At 30.1% G+C, this 22,495-nt stretch overlaps 1 protein-coding gene across 1 annotated transcript in view; it reads left to right on the top strand.

Moving 5' to 3' along the window:
* Nucleotides 1-22,495, top strand: part of LOC148312878 (uncharacterized) — a 56,576-nt gene that overhangs the window by 32,125 nt on the left and 1,956 nt on the right. The window contains exons 2-3 of the mRNA XM_088272000.1: nt 11,609-11,845; nt 20,191-20,301. Coding sequence (XP_088128126.1) covers nt 11,609-11,845; nt 20,191-20,301 — 348 coding nt within the window. The remainder of the gene's footprint in view (nt 1-11,608; nt 11,846-20,190; nt 20,302-22,495) is intronic.

Genomic DNA, 22,495 nt, shown 5'->3' on the forward strand with positions numbered 1-22,495 from the left:
CGAGTTTCGTTGGTCGTAGAGCTCGCGTCGCTAATGTAGAACTACGATGGTACTGGCCACTCTCCCGGTAGAGAACTGTGATAGTAGCTTCTGAGGGATCAGTCTTATTTACTCTCCAGATCATTTGTTCCTGCCCAGACAATGTGTTATCTCCAGACGCTATTTGATACCCAGGACGTGAGAAGTCGCGTCGGTCGTTCCATTGTTCTACGGAATGTTTTCCAGGGATTTGCAAGTGCTATCTGGTGTCTTGTGTGCGGTATCGCCTTTAGATGTTATTTGATACTTAAGGTGAATGACACTACATAGGTACTACTTACTAAGGTAAGCCGTATAGGTTGGTAGTAAGGTAAGCTAGGTACTACTTAGTAAGGTAGGGTAGGTGCTGGTTGTGTTTTTATATGTCACGTGGGCAAGTTAAGATAGACACTGCATTTCTGCCTATATGGAATGCACGCCCCTGGATTTCCAATCGTTCATGAATTAATTATACTGATTGTTCATTGGAACGTTTACTTAAACGTCAGTATACTTTATTTTATTATGAGTTTTTCATGTCAATTTGATAAGGGCAGGGTTCAGAAATCAAAGTTCATAAATTTAGTAGAATAAAAAAATCGTGTTAAATTAATATTAAAAGTATGGTTTTCCGAATAAATGTTTTAACCTCACACTTGTATTTATTTGGCTAACAAAGTAAACGGTGCATAAAAGAATATTCATAATTTTACCAGTAAAACAAATAATTTTTACCAGTTAAGTTTCCAAAATTGGATAAACAAATAAAACAAGTTAAATTGAGTAAAAAATTATATGCAAAAAAATATGATTGCATACACTGACAGTTCCCAGTACAAAGTATAAAATTAAAAGTACAATATATAAAGTGTACTGCATACAGTATGATATATTTATTATTATTTTATAAAAACATAAAGAATATTAACTTTTATTATTTAATTTTTACTTTGTAAAAACCAGTATTTCTTGAAAATGTATTTTGACACGAGTTTTGTTATACGTTTTACGTTAAAAAAATCAGACAGATGTTATCCATTTTATTCATAAAATGGACATCTGTCGTGTTTTAATATTATACAATATATAGTGTTTGATAATGACGGTTAGTGCATTAAAACACGAGTTACAATTAAGTGGTATAAAGTAATGTTAAATTTTAAAATATAATTTGTTTTTCCCATTGTTAAATTATTGTTTTTGGTTGGGGTATGCTTCATGAAACCATCATTAATAATTCATTACAATTTGCTATGCATTACCACTTAATTTTAATATATTTCATGACGCGAACACATATGTTATGTTTAAATAATGAATGTGCTAAAACTTCAACATTAGATTGTAAAATATTGCGGTGATAATGGATTAAAACTATTTTAATTATATTATTTTTCCAATTAAATAGACACATGCTCTTCATATAAAGTATTCCTTATTTTTTGTATTTTGATTTGAATTTATGAGGATTATATTAAGGAAATAGCAAAAATGATATAACCGCGTCAATTAAATTATTATTCACACACTCAGTGATTTATGGATACCACTAACTTTAATAAAAGCTTTATAAAACAATCAATTCCTTGTATACTTGGAAAGGTTCTTTAATTGGTATAAACAAGAATGTATTTATTGATAAAAATTGATATAATGATTCATAAATTTATAGTAACATAAAAAAATGTGTGAATATATATATATTTAATTATGATTTCGGCTTAAAACTTAAAAGGGAGAAAAGTTTAACGATGAATTTTATTATTAACATAATCTGCACGAATTTACATTCCTCCTTTCTTGAGGGGCTTTCAATTATGTGGCATGCTAATCTCAAGAAATATTATTAATTTTTACTAAACTATCCTTATGTTATGGAATCGTAATATAAAATAAAAACTATTTTATTTTATTTTATCTGTTTATGAATAACTTGGCGTTTATCAAGAAATAATAATGTACTGGAAAGGTAACATAAATTAAAGCTAAGAAATATTATTTATAACAATAACTTTTCGTTTTGAAGGCTTTTCATCCTACTGCAGCTTTCGTAAGATAAACTTAACATTTTACAAGTAAGTCATTAATATTCAAATAATATTTTTTTTCAGAAATAATTATTTTTCTTCTTTGTGTCATATCAGGTCCCCTGGACGTCAACTATCATTTGAAAGAAATTGTATCTTTCTTGGGCAGCTCTAAAATATTGAAAAATTCATTAATTTAATATTTTGAATGTTTTTGGGCGATTCCATTCGTAGTTGTTATTTGGAGTTGCTACGTAATGTACAATAAAAATGACATGAAGGAGTTTTTAAATCATATTTCAAATCATATTTTTTAAATCATATTTCTATATGGTGTACGGAGTGTGTGGAAGTTTTTGGTAAGGGAATGTAATTAACTATGAGCATTTAATGTTTTAGAATTCAATAAACCCTGATGATGATAAAGTTCTTGTCGAAACCGGTTGGTTAAAATGTACTAATAATAAAAAAGTGCTTAAAACAAAGTTGTTTAATTTTAAAAAGTTTAAATTAATTTAATTGCTTATTCAAAATAGCTAGAATATCCACAATTTTTTTAAGTTCTCATTTTGTGTTTCGTTTAGATTTTTTTTTACGTTTCTGGTGTTAATGGTATTTAAGACCAACCCAATAAACTTGTACTCAATTTTAAGCTAAGTAATTTTTTCAAAAACATGTTTTAATGACTTTTGGTAGAACAAAGACTGTGTTATAATATAGAGTACATGTAATTTACTGTACCACCTGAGGCAATTATCTTCCGATGAAGGAAGTTAAGTTGAGATAATTATTTTACTAGTCGTAGAAATCATAAAAAAACACTCGTTTAAGAACGCACATGCGAACATTTAAAAAAAAAGGTTTAATTTCATAATTACGTTGTGTAAAAACTGACTTATGATATTCTCTATTTTACATTTAGTATAGAATGATTTTTTTCTAATTTTATATTATTTAAGTTTAAAAGTACATTAAAGGCATGTAAATCAAAATACATAATGCGTACTGTAGAACGGCTACTTGAACTTTGATGTGTAACTTAAGCCCACTACAAAAAAAAATCTGTATTTGGTCTACAATAATTAACGTATCGATATGATTCATTGTTTCCCTGATAGGTGACACTTATTGTCACGATACTTCGATCGATACCACGATCTAATTTTTTTTAAACTAGGCTCAAGTAAAGTTCAAGTAGCCTCGTTCTACAGTATGTTAAGTTAAACCGCGTATGGTGTCAATATTTTTTATTGATATCTCATATAGATGAAAAAAAATATCGATGTCGGGTTTACTCGGGGTTGAAATTTACAGGGCTTACGACGTGTCATTGGCTGGTTTTAGTAATTACTTTATACGCTGTGTAATACTAACTACAATAACCATGATTGACAATAACACAAATTTTTGAAGATGATAAATGTGAAGGTGCTCAAGGTGTAGGACAATCCTACTTTTAGGGATGAAAACAGTTAATATTAGCTATGGTAAGGGCACTCGGTTCGTATAACTCTACTCGTATTAGCTTGCGTCACTTGGACGATAAGTTATATAATGTTGGAGTCCCTTAAAAAATAATGTTCTTTGTGCGTACTGAACAAAACTACAAGACTTTTAAAATTATTATTGAAATGACATTTTGTATTTTTATAGTTATATGGCAAAATTATATTTTTAAAAAAAATGTGATTCTAGACCATAGGTCGGTAAAGTGTGGCTCGGGAGCCGCATGTGGCTCTTTGACCTTTGAAATGCGGCACCGGCACAAATATACTCTACGTATTCATATGAACAATATTTTTGAAGCATAACCCTTAATAAAAGCAATCCGAGAAATCGTCTTATTAAAGAGAACCAGGAAACGTGCTTTAAATAAAAATAATAAATCCCTTACCGCACCCCAATGGTGCATAGGGCACTGCTTCATATAAACGCAGTGTTATCTCGATCGATTACACATGAAGGAAAGGTGATCAGCCCTCCACTTCAGGTACCAGTCCAGTGTAATATTGAATAAATATTAGAGTGAAAAAATCACTTATATTTATTAAACCCCCCTGGGAATCGAACCCGGGACCTCCAGAACGGTAGGCGAGCATGCTTACCATTACACTACAGAGACGGACGAAAGCGGACGGAGGCGGCAGCTTTAAATAACGATATACAAACCTGACTTAATCAAAGTTTCAAAGGAGATTTTTGTGGATTCCTTGGTTAGTCAAAAGATTTTTATCAATGAATATAATCCTAACAATGTGTAATTCAAGTATTATTGAGTATATTCGTAATTTAATAAAGGCTCAAAATTGTACTTTAGTGTACTAGAATTGCAGAATTGTACTAGAATTGTACTTAGAGTGTAACAGATTTGACTCTCAATATTTTGAACAATTTTGTAATTTCAGATATTTGGCTGTTAGGCTAATAAGTTTGCCGGCAACTGTAGTAGACCAACAATGGTTGTGAATAGTTTTATTTAGAGAGGAAGTGAAAAAGTCACGACTAACTTTCAAACCTTGAACTATTTCCTTCGGTCAGCCTAAATAATTTGCTTTGTATCAATAATGTAATAATTCAGATAAACATAATGACTCACAAAATTAATATGAGAACGTTTTAAGCACAATCTGGATCAGGATATCGTCAAGAGATAAAATGGAGTGTCACGATTGGATATACACATTACTACAGACTCTTGCAAACGTTAGTCAAGATACAATTTTTTGTGATAATTGATTTTTAAATTATTAGACCTTCTATTAGAAATAGCATTTAAACTATGAATTAATATTGTTTGAATGATTTATTCGCATGTTACCCTGATCTTGGTAAACTAACATGTACATATATATATATATATATATATATATATATATATATATATATATATATATATATATATATATATATATATATATATATATATATATATATATATATATATATATATATATATATATATATATATATATATATATATATATATATATATATATATATATATATATATATATATATATATATATATATATATATATATATATATATATATATATATATATATATATATATATATATATATATATATATATATATATATATATATATATATATATATATATATATATATATATATATATATATATATATATATATATATATATATATATATATATATATATATATATATATATATATATATATATATATATATATATATATATATATATATATATATATATATATATATATATATATATATATATATATATATATATATAGCCGACCAAATGTTAGGTCCTAAGCCCTTGAATGCTCAGACTTTCTTAACCACCCTACTCTCGGGTTATTTTAAGGTATATTTTTTTATAATCAAGCGAAAAAAATCACAGCGTTTGTTGTCAAAAAATATTGTCAGGTATGAAACTTTGAAATGTGTCAGTGTATCCGGTACGCATTAAATATCTTTGGAACAGATATCTTTTCTGATGCGCGTAGGTCATACGGGTTATCGCGGAATGGTGAAAGAAAAACCACGCGTATCACGTACGTTCGTATGTGTAGGGCGGTTAATTTAAAAAAGGTAGACGTTTCATCCCTAGTTGAGACATATACATTTATTTATTTTGCCTAAATAACGCATTACGATTTACTGTAATAATATAGACATATGTCTATATCCGAAGGGTGATTAATCCAGTGTCGATATTATCCCGTTTATAAATATTGATAAAAAAATAATAAATTGTTAATACTGGCAATTGAAAGACAGAAGATAATATAACTGGAACGCGTTTATTTTAAGAAAGCTTTTTCTAGTTTTATTAAAAACATTTTTTTAAATTACACTGAGTAGAGATCTAGAGTTTGAATATAATTGTATTGAATTTTATTTACATCATTTTCTAATTCCAAATAATGTTATTTTTTAATATTACAAAGTATATAAAATTCGGATTCAATAATGATTCTATTAACAATACGTTTTGCAACTACCATACTGCAGATAGAAAAGATCAAAAGTAAAGATCGAAAGTAAATATTACATTTTACAACAAAGTACCTATTACTTTTAAGCTGATATTAAAGGTGAATAATAAATCCGAAAGTAGCCTTAATCTGTTGGAATTATTATTATATTAAATCTCGTGGTGAAGCATTTAGCATTTAAGATTCCAATTGTGTTGAGTCGCGTGCTTAGCTTTAGTTATTTTTTGCTGTTATTAATGTTATTTGTTATTTTATATTACATAATGTACGCAATAATTGTATATCACGAGCTAACCTATTGAGTAGTCGTTATTGTAGACGGATATAGGATGAATAAAATTATTTTAATTTCCTTTATACTAACTTTGCACTACTTTTAACTTTTTACTTTCAATTTTTAAGCTATAATGGAAATTAATAATGGGATATATTTTACATTATAAACAATTATTTTTCATACTCAATTATTCATTTTTTGTTGTTGAAAATATACATTTCTTGTGTGAATTTTATACAGTAACGTCTCGATATAAGGGATTAATTGAGGGATGGGGTGTCAGTTAAAGCGGAAAGTCCGTGATATACAAAAAAGATTAAAATAAATTTAAAAAAAGTTATTTTGAAAAAATTAATAATTTATTTAGATATAAAAAAACTGCCTTTGGACACTCGTCGTGAAGTGACGTTGCTGTTTGATATCAACGATATAAAAAGGAATCAAGTTTTTATAATTTATATTTGAAGCACTAACTTTGTGATTTTCCATTTTACAATTAAAATATTTGGACACACTCAAAATGTTGTATTTTTTTCTGTTTGAATCATGTACTGTTTATTTTACCTTTAATTTATTTAAAGATTTATATTATCCACTGACACTTCGTGATGGAATTGCATTTTAATATATTATTAGATTAAATCCAATATTCTTAGCTTTTCCACTTTGTTTTTATTTGACCAGCGACCGGGTTTCGTCGTTACCGACATCATCAGAGTAGATCAGTCTGATGATGTCGGTAAGGACGAAACCCGGTCGCTGGTCAAATAAAAATAAAGTGGAAAAGCTAAAAATATTGGTTTTAATGTAATAATATATACAATTTATTTATATTCATATTTATTTTATTTTATTTTATTTATGTTCATATTTATTTTACTTTATACATATTTATTTTATTAATGTTCATATTTATTTTACCTTTTATTTATATTTACAAAAAAACCTAACAACTAGAGGTAAAATAACCGTAGATTCACTGTAGATAATATTTTATGCGTTATTAAATCATTGTCAGATATTTAATTACATTTTAGTTTCATTTGAACAGAGCTTTTAAATTACCAATCACTTAATATCAACAAACAAATCTCAATCTATTTTTACTCGTATAGTCCCATTTAATTTCAATTGTAAAATAAATATTCTTTTCTTAATTACGTCAGTAAACACCGATTTCTAATAGGTTAATGCAAATGTCGTGATCAAATTCTGACAGGACACTTCAACCAAAATCATTTTAAAACTTAATCCATCTACTCGTATAGTGATGCAATTCTAGAAAAATATTTAAAATATATTATAAGTCAGCGTCATTATTAGTAATTGAACTCGAGTGCTGTTAATTGTGTGAACAAACTGTACTTAATTTAATATTTAACCTTTTTCGCTAAACACTTCTGGTTTTGTCAACCTAGCCGACTCGGACAGGGGGATTGAAATACCCCACATATAAATTCTAATTCGATAATTTAAGTATAATAAGAGCTACTTACTCCATATTTTTGTAATACTAAGAATAATGGTTAAGAAAATTTTCCCATTTTTTTATTTTCTTTTTCTCTTCTTTTTCTTGGTGTAGGCCTTGTGGCCTGTTTTTAAGAGGGATTAGCCTCCTGCGTGTCGATTCCCAGCTATCGATCTATTTCTTTGATGGTCTGCTTGAGAGTCGTCTACCATGGGGTTGGCCGTACAGTGCGATGTTTATTTTTTTTTAAATAAGTTTTTTATTTTATGATTTTTAAATCGTTTAAAGTTTCTTTGATGATAAACAAAATCAGTCGGTACCGCGACTTCTACGTACTTATGTATCAGGACCTTATTTTTTTTGTCTGTCTAGCGACACGTTATTTCTTTCACTAATAATAATAACTCCCAACTCGCGCTCGGGTATTTCGTCTTCACCATGTGAGGCTATATATGTGTGCGCATATTTCTGAACATGCCCATTTTGGACTTAATAATTCGAGCACACACTGCGTACTCCGTGTCCACGTCACTTCTATTGTGCCGGTAATTGTATAATGAATGTGGTATAACCACAAGGAGAGAGTTAGACGATTAGACAACTCCGATTTCGATCGACTCGCTCTCGCTTAGTCGGCGATCGGCTACGCGCTGGAAAGGATGTGGAATCTGTGACTCAGCTGGCGGCGAGTTACAATCTGCGTACTACGATTTCCATACAAATATGAACCGGGGTCTTTTGGTTCCCCGCTTTGGATCACGTATCATTTTTGAATGTTCAATACGGGAAAGGTTTAATAAAGAGACTCGCTAGACTCGAGGCCTTCTAAAAACAACTATGTCGAGCATATCAAGAGAGATCATTAATGGGACCGTTATAAGAAGTGAATGCGGCGATAATTTTATTAAATGAATGTGAAATTCAATGTTTCGCAACCAATGACGCTTTACATAGTATAGAATCTAAATATCTGTAGAATAATGGATACTTCTTGATATTTTCACAAGTGACTCAGCAAAAAACAGTGCTTATATGAAAATAAATCAAATGCAATCATTAGAGATAATTTAAATTAAAATATTTTGCAACATATTTTGACAAAAAGAAAACTGAATATTCAGCGTGTATATTACTAATAATGTACCATCGTTATTCAACGTGTAGTGATTTATTATTGATGCAATTTCGTGAAATACTAATTTTTTATTTGGTGTTTTTAAATGTACCAGCTATACGCTCTACTTTTAAACATTGCTCATGGAAGACAGCGCGCTTCTTGAAATGTACTAAAATAATGTATATAGACAAGCATTGTGAAATTAAACATAATAGGAAAATGTGCTTTCCGTTTTGATTCATTTCCTTTTATATTATTTCGAGAAATAAAAATACTTTGTGTTCTGATCCACTCACATTTTTATTAACCAACTAGTTTCGGCAACAACCTGTTGCCCTCTTCAGGGTTTCATTTAGTAGTAAATGAAACCCTGAAGAGGGCAACAGGTTGTTGTCGAAACTAGTTGGTTAATAAAAATGTGAGTGGATCAGAAAACAAAGTATTTTTATTTCTCGAAATAATATATCAATATGATCCACAAAGTTAATGCTTTCAATATTCAAAACATCATTTCCTTTTACCTAGACTTAACCATGGAACGCGTAGCTGGATACAACTAGTAAAATGTTTGTTTCTGAACCTTTGCTTTGCAAGTGGGCATCAGACAAGTAACATAAAGTTTCTGTATCGCGTTGGAAAATGTAGCAAATAATTTCTTTAATTGAAGTGATTTCATCCATTTCTATGGTAGATACATACATAGTAACCGGACTGTGTGAACACGAAGAAATTTAATTATAATTATCATTTGTAGAATACATGTTTTGTAAACAATGACAAATATTTTTGGTATGTTGACCTCGTCAATTTTCAGTTGTGAATATTTTCAGAATGCCCAGAAAATGTACTATATCCCAGCGAAAGCGGCATATTTTTTATAACTTAATATTTATAGGGCAGAAGTGTTGTTTGAGCATTTTGAAGAAAATATATTCTTTAATTATTATTTTTTAAATATACTTATTATTATTTAAATATAGAAAATCCCTTAAGGTTTTACCTAAAATGTTAGTTTCTGAACCTTTGCTTTGCAAGTGGGCATCAGACAAGTAACATAAAGTTTCTGTATCGCGTTGGAAAATGTAGCAAATAATTTCTTTAATTGAAGTGATTTCATCCATTTCTATGGTAGATACATACATAGTAACCGGACTGTCTGAACACGAAGAAATTTAATTATAATTATCATTTGTAGAATACATGTTTTGTAAACAATGACAAATATTTTTGGTATGTTGACCTCGTCAATTTTCAGTTGTGAATATTTTCAGAATGCCCAGAAAATGTACTATATCCCAGCGAAAGCGGCATATTTTTTATAACTTAATATTTATAGGGCAGAAGTGTTGTTTGAGCATTTTGAAGAAAATATATTCTTTAATTATTATTTTTTAAATATACTTATTATTATTTAAATATAGAAAATCCCTTAAGGTTTTACCTAAAATGTTAGTTTCTGAACCTTTGCTTTGCAAGTGGGCATCAGACAAGTAACATAAAGTTTCTGTATCGCGTTGGAAAATGTAGCAAATAATTTCTTTAATTGAAGTGATTTCATCCATTTCTATGGTAGATACATACATAGTAACCGGACTGTGTGAACACGAAGAAATTTAATTATAATTATCATTTGTAGAATACATGTATTGTATACAATGACAAATATTTTTGGTGTGTTGACCTCTAGTTATAAGGCATTGTTTGATCAATGTCTGCTAAAAAGCAAATAAACAAAATTTAGATCATTGTAAAATAGGATTTTAGTACATTGTAAAATAGGATTTTTTTCAAGGTGCGGTTAGTATGTAAGCTGAGAAGTATTTCACATGGTAAAATTCTCAATTACCTTGAGACTTGAAATAATTTAATCATACTGATTTTGATCTTATCCGCATTCAGTGATGCTTAGGGCACTGTATCAAATTGATAAATAATAATTTGATGGTTATTCATATGAAGGCCAGGTAATCAGTTCTACGCTACATACTGGTATACTATAAAATAATTTTAAATGAATAATGGAGTAAAAATACTCAAATTTATATTAATATCTCGACCTAGATAAATATAAGTTTGGAAATCTGGATATTTCTTTTATCGATTTATTTCTATGACAGGGCTTACGACCTGTCATAGACTGCTTTACATGATTACTTTTTACATGTGTAACATTCATCATTCTACCTATGGTTGACAACTACACTTCTTAAATTTTGGATGTTATATTTATACTTAATTTATTTTTATTTTTAAAGGAAGAATTTGCGAAGTCTCTACTTCTTCTAGAGGCTTAGCTCTGCAGGTAGGTTAGGCACGGTAAATGTAAAAAATACATAAAAAACACCAAAACCAATTAAAAATAAATATTTCTTAAATTTATTTTACACTTGGCGGGAATCGAACCCACGACGCCAGTTTCTACACAACAGTCGAGCGTCTACCACGGCGTTTGTCTTTGGAACCATCTCTCTCATGATTTTGCGCATATTCCCTTATATTTATTCTGAGCTCCTATGCAATATCTAGCGCGGTAACCAAATGCAGTAACTATTACACTATATCGACGTTTTTCATTACTAAAAATACCTAATAACCCTTTTTTATTCCTATTTTTATATTGACTCTTTTATTTATTGACTCTTTTATTTATTAACTCTTTTACTTGTTGATTCTTTTATTTATTGTCTCTTTTATTTGTCGACTCTTTTCAGAATGTGCTGAAGAGGGGGTAAGCAGGAAACGTCCCCGCGCCCCCGCCGCCCCCCTCCCCCCCAGAGACCCTCCGCAGAGGCTGGACTATGGGGCGCGGGAAGGAGTCAGGCACGACAAAGACGAAGAAGCGAAGGGAGCGGGGGAGGGAGATGACTTCTCTGCTGTAGAGCAAGCGCCTCCTTCGTTCCTCAGCCCATCAGTCCTGGAATATCTAGAACTGGGGAAATCTATTCCAGGTAAGAAAAATTATATATTTTTTTTTGACATCTCAACATAGATGAAGAAGATTATGGGAGTCTGGGCATTTAGAGAAATAGAGGGAGACATAATGCTCATGGATACAATTTTTCCTCACAACATTTTAAGTGTGTCCAAATACTTATTCACAAATCTGGATTATATCCAATTATAGGAGTTATTTTTTTGAGATCTCAACACAGATGAAGAAAAATATGTAAATCTGGACATTTACGGAGCTTACGACCGTCATAGGCTGGTTTAAGTGAGCTTCTTCATCTCACCAATAAATGTCTCTAGTGAAAATTCTAATGATTCAAGCACAATGTGTCGAAATTGGATCATTTATATAGAACTTCCAAGAATATGAGTAGTGTCATTTTTAAGATAAATAAACTGAATAAGCTTTAAATCCTTGTACATAATAAGCAAGGAGAATTTTCTTAGGCAACTAATAAATATTATTAACAAAAAAAAATAAAATGGATATATTATGTAAATAGTTTTCACTTTTTTCTTCAGTTGGAATTAATCACAGATAGGAAAAACCTCATTTGTTCACAACATATAATCGACCGGTATTGTTCTCTCGATGAATAAAAACGTGGGTTAACCAAACAGCCATTGTTTCACTGCTTGGTGTGACGATGCTGCTCACAAAAATGTCATCCATACACGGGCAGCAAGAATACATCAAATTTGTCCTAAATTTAGATAACTTCTGACTATGAAGCGGACGAGAAAATGATTAAATGATGTATTACACACTTTAAAAATAAAGAAACTACATCATTAGGTGAAAATAAGCGTCGTCTTGTGGTACCGTGGTTAGTGTCGCGGACTGTTGAGTTAGAGTTTCTCGGTTCGAACCCACTTTACCACAATTTAATACATATTTCTAATAATGAGCCGCTCAGGCTCACAGAAATAGTGTGAAATTGTATTTTATAAATAATAATAAAATATCTTTCGCCATGTTAACTGATGCCGCTGAGCCAAATAGATATTTGAATATAAACATTGTATAATGAGTACAAATATTTAAATAAAATAATATAATTTAACAATGTTTTATTCCGAACGCCATCAAAATTGAGATAACAACACTTAAGTTATTGTTTTGAATATTATATCTATATAAGCCCAACTGAATTTTGTCCGCCTCCATAGTGTAATGGTCAGCACGCTCGACTATCGTACTAGAGAACCCGGGTATAAATCCCAGGAGGGGGTCAAATATGTATTTATATTTTTATGTAACTTAAATTTTTACTTGCAAAAGCCCTCTGGGCGTTTATAACTAACTAACTAACTAACCATCGCGCCGCTTCTCCGCAGGGGTAGGCAGAGATAATAGAGCGCCACACCACTCTGTCCTTGCAAACATTCTTCGCCTCTTCCACGTTCATGCATCTCCTCATACATACCCGCCGATAGTTATGACTCCTAACCTGACCACTTACAAGTATTTGGCATACGTGATCGTGCCTGTGATCTGGGCGTTTTTGTGTATAAATAAATAAATAAATATGTGATTTTTTACTCTAATATTTATTTTATATTACCTGTAACGCAGGGCTGATCGCCTTTATTTCATGTGTAAATGATCATGATAACATTGTTTTTATGTGATGCAATGCCTTATGCACCATTCGGTACGGATAAGGGTAAGAAGAAGATAGGACTGACAAAAAAACACAAAGTATTTTTTTAACGCTCCATATACAATATACGAGCATTGCGTCTGCGTTAGTAGGAACATGTTGGGGTCGATGATGAAGTTAGGTTTACCTTGATACCCGAATTATACGCTGATTCACAGTAAACACTTTTTTACGAAATTTGTGATATAAATAATGATAAAGATGCATTGCAACGCAGTCTCAATAAATACATTTGTACATTTCGTAATCAGATCTAACAAATCACTCACTCCTTTTAACAATGTCATATATAAAAAATCATCAATTTTGAGTTGTGAATATTTTCAGAATGCCCAGAAAATGTACTATATCCCAGCGAAAGCGGCATATTTTTAACTTAATATTTATAGGGCAGAAGTGTTGTTTTTGCATTTTGAAGAAAATATATTGTTTAATTATTATTTTTCAAATATACTTATTATTATTTAAATATAGAAAATCCCTTAAGGTTTTACCTTAAAAGATCTGTCACAGTAAAAAGTTTAATAAGTGACTTGATATTTATTTTTAAAACATTTGATTATATTCTTAAACTTTATAAACGATCTCCAAAAAAATCTAGTTTTTTGATGTTGAAAGGAGTGAGCGAAATATAAACTAACGTTTAAGTTTTGTACTGAATTTTTTATGCTAAAATAGCAACTTAGTTTTGATTTTAGGTAAGACCATGACTAAACTTATGATTCAATAGCAAGAAAACCAGTATGCTAATTCAAGATTTCTAGGTAAAGATGTTCTAAGAAGAAGATCTAAAAAAAGTATTTTTTGCTTGAGATCTCCGCTGGTAAATCACAGATTCAAGATTCATACGGAATGCGACATTTGGCCTTTGAATTCATTTAAATTAAATTAAATATGCAAATTCTAAGATTTATTTGTGGATTTTCTTATGCTGTTCAACATAATCTTCATTGTATTTTTATATTTTCTATTTAACTGCGTAGGATAGGAGATATGTAAAATATTATTTTATTAAAAACCAATTTATTATTTGATTTTATTTATTTCTTTAGCATATATGCATTTAGAAGAATTTTTTACTGAAAGTGAGCAGTCTAATGAATCGAACATATAAATCTTTATAAATAAAAACATAAATGCTAGCTTATTCAAAACCTCGAATCTCTTAAAATAATCAAGTGATTGCTTTAAATTTTTATTGCATTCCAATACGTGTCTGTTTTTATGTCCACATTTTTTTAACCAGTGACTTATAAAACCAGTTTTTAACGCAATGGTAGCGCCATCTGTTGAACTTAACAGCAATAAGCGCAATATCAAATATTGCTTCTGACGGACAGCCTCCTTCTTGACATTTTCTGTCACTTTTCATTTTCAATGTGTTTGACTGTATTATTGGTTTAAGATTTGCAATATTTACATTGCTTCGCAAGGATTAAGAATTAAAAAAATAAGAAATATGTGGTTTCTTTTTTATTTAACATGACTGAGCCATAGCACGGGTAACCGGATATAGATAAAATAAACACTCAAGAAAAAAATACACAAAATATACAATGTAATCATAACTTCTTTCGAACTATAGAACTTCTCTTAATTTCATTAATTAATTCAGCAGTCACTGTGAGGTAAAATAAATCTATTTTATTTTGTCTAAAAATCTAGGTAAATTTTTATCACAATAAGAAATAGTGGTTTTACAAACTTAAACTTAAATTCAAAAAGAAATCTCTTCATCCTTAAAAGGCTTTCAAACTCAAATCAAAATTCCTTTTGTATAGATTTTTAGGTGTAAAACATGTTTATTGTAAAAATTAATGAAAATTTAAATAAATAAATAAATTTAAATTTTAATCAATTATACATCTTTCTTTGTTTATATTTTCATTAGGAATAGCTGAATTTTGTTGAATCTTTTTTTTAAATTAAATATTTAATTGGTGCGTTTTGTAATGGTACATACATGTAATTCTATCAACTCGACCAAACCACAGCAGTCTTTAAAAAAATCCCTTACTCAATGTTTTATGAATGTTATTTATTTTTAACATTTATAGTTACACATATCCATGACTTTATTACTGAAACTAAATTCTATATTTCGTGTAGCTTATTCTTGTAAAAAGCATGTGGGCGTATATGTGAGTTAAATTAGCAAATAAATATATGTTTACATATCAAAACTCATGAGACAAGACACAACCTTCAACCCCGGATAAATCTAAATAATTCATTTCAAACAACACACACGTGATTATTATACGTCACACATAAAACCACAAAATCATATAACAGGGGTGGCCAAACTTTTCATCTCTACTGCAGATTTGTTTTTTAAATAATAAGCGACGGTCTGCTAAAATATTAGGTTTGAAGTTGTCAATGTCATTTAAGGTAAAAAATATCAAATTTAGCATTGAAAATACAAATTCAATATCAAGATATTTTGAAAAGAAATAATAATTATTTTTTATTTCAAAATTAATTTCTTTTAATGAAAAAGAAAACTGCATATAAATAAATAACTGTGTTAGTATTCAAATGAAACGTTCCTTCAAAATATCAAAGCTATCTTTGAATAACTCTTAAAGATGAGTTTTTAGAATTTTTTAGAATGTTATTTATTATATATTACATTATTATATTATATATTACAAAATATAATTGTATATCAAGAGCTAAGTTATTTAATAGTTATTACGGATATAGGATGAATAAAATTATTTCAATTTCCTTTTTACTAACTTTGCACTACTTTTTACTTTCAACTTTTACATGAGAATGGAAATCAATAAAGGAATATGTTTCACAACATTTTTGTATGTCCAAATGCTTGTTCACAAATCTGAGTTTTAAAAAAAAGGGTCTCCGCTAAATAAAAGCTTTCCTCGAGTTTCCTGTCATGAGATTAATGATATATGTAGGAGTTTTTTCAAAAATTTGAGTAGTGTGGTTGTCAATGGTTGCCATGGTTACAATGATCGGGTTGTGGTCCCGTGGTTAGTGTCGTGGACTCTTAAGTCAGAGTTTCTCGGTTCGAACCCTTCTACCGTAATTTGATACCTATTTCTAATAATGAGCCGCTAAGGCTCACATAAAAATTGTGAAATTGAAATATTTATGAAAATAATAAAAACACAATTTTTTCTCTTTCTTTAAAGAAAGAAAGTTGAACGCGTGTAAAGCGTTCACTTAACCAGCCTATGATTTCTTCTTTAGTTTGCTTTACTCAGCACATTCTTCTTTAGTATTTTTATATTGGGATGTTATAAATGTGAATATGCTCGTATTTCACAGTAAATACATTTTTTGACATATGATTATTATTTTATTGTAAACATCCGCTTCTTAAGTGTAATAAAACATCAAATTTGTTAAGTAAAACGTCCAGTTTCATTTGATAAACATCCATTTTGAATTGTAAGGCGCTTAATTTGGTTTGTAAAATGTCAAATTTGAAGTGAAAAACCTGTATCAGAGGACGCTCTAGAAATATGGTATTCCATATTTTTAAAAAGCTTTTCATTACTCAGTAGTGTTTAAAAATCAGACAGACGGGCGACTAAGAATGGTAACGGGGTCGACGCTTTGGCCATCCCTGATTCATGTAATACGTGTGTATTCACATTACATATACATTTCCACAATACCGAAACGCGCCTTCTTATTGTATATTCCAAGGACTTAGCGTAGTCAAAAACTCACTCCGGTCACGCGAGGTTACAGTAAGAAGAGGACGAGATCTGATCATGCTTGTATAAGTCATTGTGTATGTATATGTTTTTTACACTCATGTATAAGTATGCGGTATTTGATTACTGTTTACATGAAATATCAATATTTTTCATAACATTTTGCATTTACGTATTAAGTAAATTTTCATTTGAGCAATGTATTAGAGAAATAGTCTTACTCCAACTGAGATGGTTTTAAAATATTTAAAGAAAAAAAATAATCAAAGACAAAAGTAATAAAATATTTTTTTATTTAATTTATTTAACAGTTATTATATTTATTATAAGCACGCTACGCTACAATGCTGGAGGTCCCGGGTTCGATTCCCGAGAGTGTCAAAATAAATATTAGTGAGTTTTCAGTATTTATTATTTATTTTAATATGATCCAGGACTGGTAACTGAAGCAGAAGGCTCATCATGTTTTTAGTGATTAAGATAACACTGCTTCTATACGATGCAGTGCCCTATGCACCATCGGGTGCGGATAAGGGTTAGGTAAGGTATTTATTAAGAATATTTATTAAATATTTTAAATACACACATTTTATGAAGGTTTCTGCTAGTATTTATTTATTTTTTATTTTAATAAAAGATATCAACGAAACACGAAAGTGTAAATATGATTTTCGAAAGTACAAGTATGGTTTGTCAATCATAGGTAGAATGACGAATATTACACGTATAAATAAAGTGATCACTTAAATAAGCCTATGGCTGGTCTTGAGCCCAGTAAATGTCCACATATTCATATTGTTCTTCATCTGTTGAGATTTAAATACCAAATAAAGCATCCCACCAGTCTAATGATACCTGTAAGGACGAAACCCAATTACTGCACAAATAAAATAAACGGAGATCTCAACAGATGTGTGAATAAGATTATGGAAGTCTGGATTTTTACAGAACTGTCATAGGCTAGTTTAAGCGATCACGTTACACACGTGTAACATTCACCATTATACCCATGATTGCCTACCACTTTACTAAAATTTTCGAATTCATATACTCGGATATAATATATCGTATAATTGACACTTTCTTTCATATGTGAATTATTGGCAGCAGTTATTTCAGGATTTCAAGTTGAATTCAATATGCTGGAATGCTAACAATGGAAAAAAGCTATTTAGTCGTCGTTTATTTCTATGTATTAATTAATACATTATTGAAAGATTATCTTAATTAAATATTCAATAAACTTAAAAAGTCATATTATTTTTTGACATCTCACCAAAGACTAAGAAGAATATGGAAGTCTGGGCATTTACGGGGCTGACGGCCATCGGCTGGTTTAAGTGATCACTTTACACACGTGTAACATTCACCAATTCTACCCATTATTGACAACCATACTACTCAAATTCTTGGAAGTTCTAAATATGATATATGAACCAATTACGAAACTTTATAACATGAAAAATAACTCCTTTAATTGGAAATTATCCAGATATGTGAACAAGTATTTGCACACACATAAGAATGCTAAAATTATATTATTATTCACGTATGAATGTATGAATGACCTTATAATACTATTCCCTACTCTTCCTTTCATCAAATTTGCCTTCCTGTTTAATCATGAACGGTGGTATATTCTTTGAGATACCATAATAATAAAGTAATATCCATTTTGCATTACTTAAACCGTCTTTTTTCATAAACTTGAGAGATAAATTATTTATTAACTAGAATTTACAAATTATTCTAAGCATTAGAATAAAAAAAACGTTGTTGAAGGCAAATAAACCACTTGATGATCAAAATGAACATCAATTATGTCGACAGAGCAGCTTACTCAATGTGTTCAAATAAAATATATGATCGTAATAAATGTTGTGAATTTTATACACTTTAAATCATTTTTTATTTCTTAACCCGGATTTCTCTAATATCTAGCCCGAGTAGTTTCAACACGTTAATCAAATATATTTAAAATAATTATTGACTTGCGAAGATTATTTGAGACTTACATATTTCCTTCATATATATCTTTCTTCTTCTTTTATTTAATTTATTTGTAAAAAACATACGCACATATATGTACACATACATGCATACATTTATAAATTCTAACTAACTAACTAACTAACAATCCACCCGCAGGGGTAGGCAGAGAGAATAGAGCGCCAGACCACTCTGTCCTTGCAAACATTCTTCGCCTCTTCCACGTTCATGCATCTCCTCATACATACATACCCGCCGAGAATATTAATCAAACGTATTATATATTTTCTGGCGTTTCTCATGTGTGTGATTATAATCCAGGATTCGGATCTCACATACTAATATAAGAGTTTCTGCTTAATAAAAAGCTTCTTTACATCTCACCAATAGATGTCTCTAGTGAAGTTCTAGTGATTCATGAACAATGTTTCTAAATTGGTTCATATATATAGAACTTCCAAGAATTTGAGTAGTGTGGTTGTCAATAATGGGCAGAATTGGTGAATGTTACACGTGTGTAAAGTGATCACTTAAACCAGCCTATGACGGTCGTAAGCCCCGTAAATGCCCAGACTTCCATATTCTTCTTCATCTTTGATGAGATGTCAAAAAATAAAATGTATTTGAATTTATAAATACGGCGGGTCAAATAAATTCAAGTACATTTAATTAATATTCTCAATATTATTAATATTTAAAGCTTTTACTTTGTGGTTAGTCATATTTACTTATATTTTTATTTTTACAAAAATGTTAGTATATAACCACTCGACATATCCATAATTTTTTTCTCAGAGACCCACCAAGCCACCTTGTGTCTTATCGATGGAGTTTTTTACAATGCATACAATTTTTTTTAATCTATTTTAACATTTAACGTAAATTATGACACATTTAAAATAATGATAAATAAAAATTTGGCCTATATTTTGGTTTTCCCTCCCATTTCCGCCTTATAAGGTTATTTAATTAAGTCAAATTATATTCTCTCAATTACAGGACGACCGGGAACTGATTACCCTATCTTGGGAGAGGTTCCTTACACTAATTTCTACTGTGACGAGCAGCCCTATCCTGGCTTCTTTGCTGATCCTGAGACGAGATGTCAAGGTACCAATTTAATACTTTATATTTAACTAACTCACTAAATAACACAGAGTTAGAAACTCTGAAATAAGAAAAATCGGCGATGTCGAAGATTTTGTGCGATTTGAAAGAGTAAGAAGACGTTTCTGGAGAAATCATGTAGGAAGAGCAAGTTCGGATCGAGTGGTGAGGATAGCAGCAGACAGCAGCAAAAGAGGTAACAGACCCCAAGGAAGACCACCTAAACGTTGGAAGACAGCTGGTCTTCCACCTCCCAGGAGCGGACTCCAAGAATTACAGGACACAGTCCTTACTAAAAAGAAAAAGAAGATGACTTAATAACAAGCCGTTTTGACGCAGGGGTAGTCAGAGAAAAAAAAAGGGTGACCAAAAATTTGAGTAGTGTTGTCAATCATGCTTAGAATGGTGAATATCACACGTGTGTGAAGTGATCACTTTACCAGCCTATGACATAACCCATGTAAATATGCAGATATTAATATTCTTCTTCATCTATGTTGAGATGTCAAAATATAATAAAGGTGTATTAGAATTGCACACACATTTGGGCTCTCAAGAAAATTTTTAATCGTTGTAATATGCACTTTGGCTATTAAGTTTGCTGATTACTGCTCAATCGCAAGAATTTCTGCGAAATAACCTGTAGGTATCTAACAATACTCATAAGACTGTAAATAACTACAAGAAAACACAACACGAAATTCTTCTTCATCTATGTTGAGAATTCAAAAATATAAAAATTATTTGTTATTTTTTCGAAGTCAGTCGTTTTTACATTTCAGTTTTAATGTGGAATGAATAAAAAATATTTATAATGTAAGTAATATTTTATTGCCATGTGGGTTTTAAGCCATTAAAACATTTTTGTAAAGTGTTTATTGTCGGTAAATATTGAGTAATATTTCTAGTACCTGTTTAGGAGCCATTATAGTACAATATTACAATAATTATAGAAAAATACTACAAAAAAATATAGAGATTAAACCAGCATTCAACAGTTTTACTCGTTTATGCCAAGTATATAGTATAAATACTGTTTCCATAAGTACATATGTTTGAATTCATTTATGTATATTGCCATAATATAACCAAAAAAATCCACATAACCAATACGTGTTTATATGGTATAGTACAATACAAACAATGACGATGACCATGCGAAAGGTATTAGATCAAATGTCAAATAAAAAATGGTAGAAATTTGACATTTGATCCAAAATTATAACTTTTTTGGTTTTTCTTTAGAGCTGAGATACATATCGTAGTAGCACAGGAGAAAGTGACCAAATAACAAAACGTAAAATATATTATTTCGAGAAATAAAAATACTTTGTGTTCTGATCCACTCAAATTTTTATTAACCAACTAGTTTCGGCAACAACCTGTTGCCCTCTTTGGGGTTATATTTATTAGAACACAAAGTATTTTTATTTCTCGAAATAATATATCAATATGATCCACAAAGTTAATGCTTTCAATATTCAAAACAAACAAAAAACGTAAAATGTTCAGGAGTGCCATTTAAGTCACTTTTACTTGGCAAGAAAATAAACATCAATGCACTTAGTCATTTTTAACAAGTCAATATATTATACTTCCAAGTTTAAAATCCTTTGGGATTTTTTCATGGCAATATTAAGCTAGTAAGATATCAAATAGTCAATGATCACGTTTTTGTAAAAAATGCACTTGGTGTCTTTCTCCTGTATGCGATACGATATATTGTATTTTGTCATACTATGCAGTTTGCAACTGGTGACCCTGGTTATTTTCGAAATAAATATCTTCTTCTTTTGTCACAATCTTGTGGATTGGTCTGCAGTAACAAATAACACCTCCTTTGCCATTCCGGTATATTTTGCCAAACCTTCTTCAGCTTTTCATACGTCGAACTGCCCATGTCCTCGGTTAAGTCGCAAAGATATTTGCGGCACATATACAATTCAGATATTTCATATTGTTGTAGAGATTATCCTGATTTAAATCAATAGTTTTCCCTACAAACGTGTGGCCATCCTACCAAAACTGAACTGTAAATGTTATATCAATTAGAAGGTCATACAGACTTTGAATGTAAAATAAACATGACATGTGGGTGAGCTTTTCTGAATAAGATTAATTTAAGAATGTATGCCTATCACTTCATGCACTCTTAGATATAAGATCAACGTGAATTGCACGTTACTGGATATTACAG

The sequence above is a fragment of the Brachycentrus maculatus genome, unplaced genomic scaffold, assembly GCF_059751285.1.
Source record: "Brachycentrus maculatus isolate JH-2025_06_01 unplaced genomic scaffold, ASM5975128v1 h1tg000030l, whole genome shotgun sequence".
Lineage (NCBI taxonomy): Eukaryota > Metazoa > Arthropoda > Insecta > Trichoptera > Brachycentridae > Brachycentrus > Brachycentrus maculatus.